A 3,979-nucleotide genomic window follows, 5' to 3' on the forward strand; every position below is an offset into this window, starting at 1 on the left:
GATATATCTGGCTCATTTCCTTCAACAGAAATGGCATTTCCATCCTCACATTAGTAGAGCTCCACAAGGCTGCTCTCTTTAGCCATTTAATCATTTTAACCTTGGGTCAATCTTTTATCTCCTCATGTTAACCCCCTTTAGTTCTCAGCTCATTGGACAACTTTTTCTTCTCCTATGCCACTTTCTGCTTATTCTATTTTTTAAAAAAATATTTATTTATTCATACAGAACTGGGGTATATGCCAGAGGTGCGGGGTGTGTGAGAGGTTTCACCAGAGACAGAGTGGGGAGCAGAATAGGCAGGTCATGGAAATACACTGCTGAGGGAAGCAGCAGACAAGACAGGAGAGGCCTGCTCATCATGTGGGCCACCTCTGGGGCCAGAGGATGGATTTGCACTGAAGCGGCTGCGGCTAGCTTGCAGTGCTGGGTCAGGTGTTCTTCTATTTATAATAAATAGCACATAGAAAGTGAGAGGTAACACTTTAACTTTTAAGGAAGTTTCCATGAGAAAATGCCTGTGTAATTTATTTCGAAAATATTGCATTGAATCAGTTTTCTTTTTAAATAACCTTTGTTAAATAACCTTTAAATAACCAGATATAACAGGCATACATTTACACATTATGTGATTAACTTTATTGAAAAATATTTATCGAGTATCTATCATGTGTCAATCTCAAGCCTATGTCTTTGCGATGCTGTCAGGTAATAAACAGACAAGTGTTAGTACCTGACAAGTATTACCATCACAGAGATCTTACATTGTACTGTGCACCCAAACAGTAAATACATGGACAAATAAAAAATAAAGATAATGTTATGTGTTTTATATTTTCTTTGCATAATCAATAATGCCCCAGGTTAAAAAGTGCTTTTTAGAAAATGTCTTGCATTCACTATTTTCTAAAGTTTTAAGTGTGTTTTGTTATTACTTTATAAGGAATTTTCAACATTTTTCATTTCATAATAATATTTTTAAAGTCACAAGCATGTTTTATTTCTGTGTTAGAAGAAAAACTAGTAAGAACAGCAATCAAAATATTTCTACCATATTGTTTAGAATGTTACTTGGTGAATTAGTTTTCATACAGTGATTTTTCTTTTTGAACTGCAGCTGCTTCAGTACTGAGTTTGTATAATATAAATCAATATTCACGTTCCATTTAGAAGAATTTTTCCTATCCAGCATGTTCTTCACAGCAGCCTTTACATCCTTGTTCCTTAAACTGTAGAGGAGAGGATTGAGCATTGAGATCATCACTCCAAAAGAGGGAGATGAGGACTCTAAAGATATTTTGATGATCTATGCCAAAAGAGCTTTTTGACTTTGGCTTGGCATACAGGAAGAAGATGGTTCCATAGACTATAGTCACCACTGTCAGATGAACTGAGCAGGTGGAGAAAGCCTTACACTTTCCTTCTGTGGAAGGGATCCTCAGAACGGTAGCAACAATAAAAATGTAAGAGATGGAAATTACTAGTAATGGAATGACCAGAACACTCAGATTTCACCCTGCCATGCTTTTCACATTGATTGTTATATCAGCATAGGCCAGTTTTAGGATAGCCAGAATTTCACAGACAAAATGGTTAATGACATTATTAGCATAGAATGGTAATCACATTGAGAGATGTCTGTACCACTGAGTCAACAAGTGCAGCAATCCAGGATCCACCTGCCATGGGCACATAGGCTCATTATGACAGGGTATCTCTGTGGAGAGAAAATAGCTACTTAGCGGTCAAGTGCCATCATTCCTAGAAGTACACACTCTGTGGCCCCCATAGCAAAGGAGAGAAACATTTGTACCATGCACCCAGAGAAAGAAATCCTTTCCTTACTGTCAGAAAGTTGTCAAGAATTAGTGGAACAGAGGAACTTGTCTAGCAAATGTCCAAGAAAGAAAGGTTAGAGAGGAACAAGTACATGGGAGTGTGCAAATGAAAATCAGAGATGGTAACTGAGATAAGGATTCCATTTCCCAGCAGGATCATCAGTACATCCACGAAACTAGCACAAAGAAAACTGGAGCTGTGGGTGGGAAGAAAGCCCAAGAAAGACAAATTCTCCCAACATGAAATAATTTTTAATTTCCAGAGTATATTTATCCATTATCCAACAGCACTCTGGGCAACAGAACAGAAATTTGTTGAAAGTGCCTGTGAGAGCTACCTCTTCCCACTTTTAAGAATCATATTCTCTGTTTCTTCAGTTCTGTATTTGTATTTCAGTATTTGGATGCAACATAATTCTGGGGATGATTTCTTACTGTAAAATCAGGCTACTATCAGAGACCCATCTGAATTTTTCCTAAGGTTGAGAGAAGACACATTAGATTATAGGATGTTTGAATGCCAAACTAGTTTTTACCACCCCTACTAATTCTGTCACTTTCATACACTGACTGAAAGTCAATGGTTGCAATGTGGGTGCAGTGGACAGATACTCTTTATTTGTCAATGATTCCTAGACTGCTTTAAATATTAATTATACACAGACATTCTAAAATAGCATGTAGTATCAAAATCTACATATTCAACTTTTATCCAAATAAGTTATATTTTAAAACATCAGACACATTTCTATCATGGAACTGTTACAGCTGACTGGATTTGAAGCATGTTCATTCCAACTAAGTACACTTCTTATGCTCTTATCTGCAGTCACTAGAGAGGAAATTAGTTCACAATGAATATGTTATTCTCAGCAAATCTCAATTATTTATATTACCTGGAAGGGTCATTTATGTATTTGATTACCTGTGGCTACAGGGCCAACTTATCCCATAGGCTGTAGGAGTCTGTGGGCATACTTTGGTTTCTCTTAATCCATATAAACTAGTGGATTTTTATGTTTCAATACATAATATCAGCATATTTCTCTTTATACCAAAGCAAATGTAGAATATAACTTTTAATATTACTTCATGGACAAAAGGGTTTAGCACTTATGTGCAGTCTCATGTAGTTGAGTCTCTTTAGAACTCAGTTTGATATGCTGGTGGTATCAGTAGCCATTACAGATCTGCATATGGGCTTGTTGAGGACAACAGACTCAAGAAAGGAATATACTGTATTTTTAGATTACTCTGATATTTACTTCAATATGATGAGGAAGTATATGTTCAAGTAAATTTTCTTATAGAAAAGTATTTACAAGTCTATCTCGCCATGAATAGATATGCAATAGTGTATATTGTAGGTTGTACCTAATTTATTATTTTCACCTAATGCAAAAATTCATTTAGGCATCAACTGTAATAATAGTGCTTTTATTTAGACTGTATACATTTAACTAAACCAGTTCTATGCAGCATTATTTTTTGACAAATAAAGTTTATAAGGAAACAATATATAAAATGGGTGTGATAAAGAATTTCCTTTGTTGAAGTTACATGTAATATCTGAGAATTTTAGATATAACCACATGAATGGGGGAACAGAGATATTTTTCTATGTACTTTATGTGTGTTTAATTTATCTAATCATTATCACATTCTTAAGAGATATATGCTATTTTATCTTCATTTTTAGAGGTTGAGAAAATGAGAAATGAAAACATTATTGTCTGTGATATACATAAACTTTCCTAATAGGACAACAACATTATTAATGAGTGAAAACTGTATCAAAGCATTATTATGAGATGTCCTTGAGCATTGTAGATACTTAGAATATATACTGTGAAATGAGAGCTATTTCACCATACACATTTAGTTACACAAGTACTGCTCTATATTTTGTATATTATGAAGTTATGTGTTGCTTTAATATATATATATATATATGTAATTATTTTTCATGGTAGTATTTTTCACCGAAGGACCAATGGATGATGAAGGATGCAAAGCTCAGTTCTTTTGCCAACCTCTTTCTCTGTCCCTTCTACCTGAAAACCTTAGAATCTGTTTTATGTACTGGTCTGTATTTCTTTTAATTGAAATGTACTTGACTTTCTCTAACATAATTTTTTTTT

The 3,979-nt window shown here is 34.6% G+C and overlaps 1 protein-coding gene across 1 annotated transcript; it reads right to left on the minus strand.

The window, feature by feature from the left end:
• Positions 1–1,036: 1,036 nt before the first annotated feature.
• On the minus strand, positions 1,037–2,116 carry LOC101618426 (olfactory receptor 13C8). The gene is given in 6 exon segments (XM_012721237.1): positions 1,037–1,268; positions 1,270–1,623; positions 1,625–1,699; positions 1,701–1,845; positions 1,848–2,029; positions 2,031–2,116. Coding segments are annotated over 6 exon segments (1,074 nt in total).
• Between the last annotated feature and the right edge of the window lie 1,863 nt (positions 2,117–3,979).

Source organism: Condylura cristata, unplaced genomic scaffold, assembly GCF_000260355.1.
Source record: "Condylura cristata isolate star-nosed mole 26May11 unplaced genomic scaffold, ConCri1.0 scaffold00006, whole genome shotgun sequence".
Lineage (NCBI taxonomy): Eukaryota > Metazoa > Chordata > Mammalia > Eulipotyphla > Talpidae > Condylura > Condylura cristata.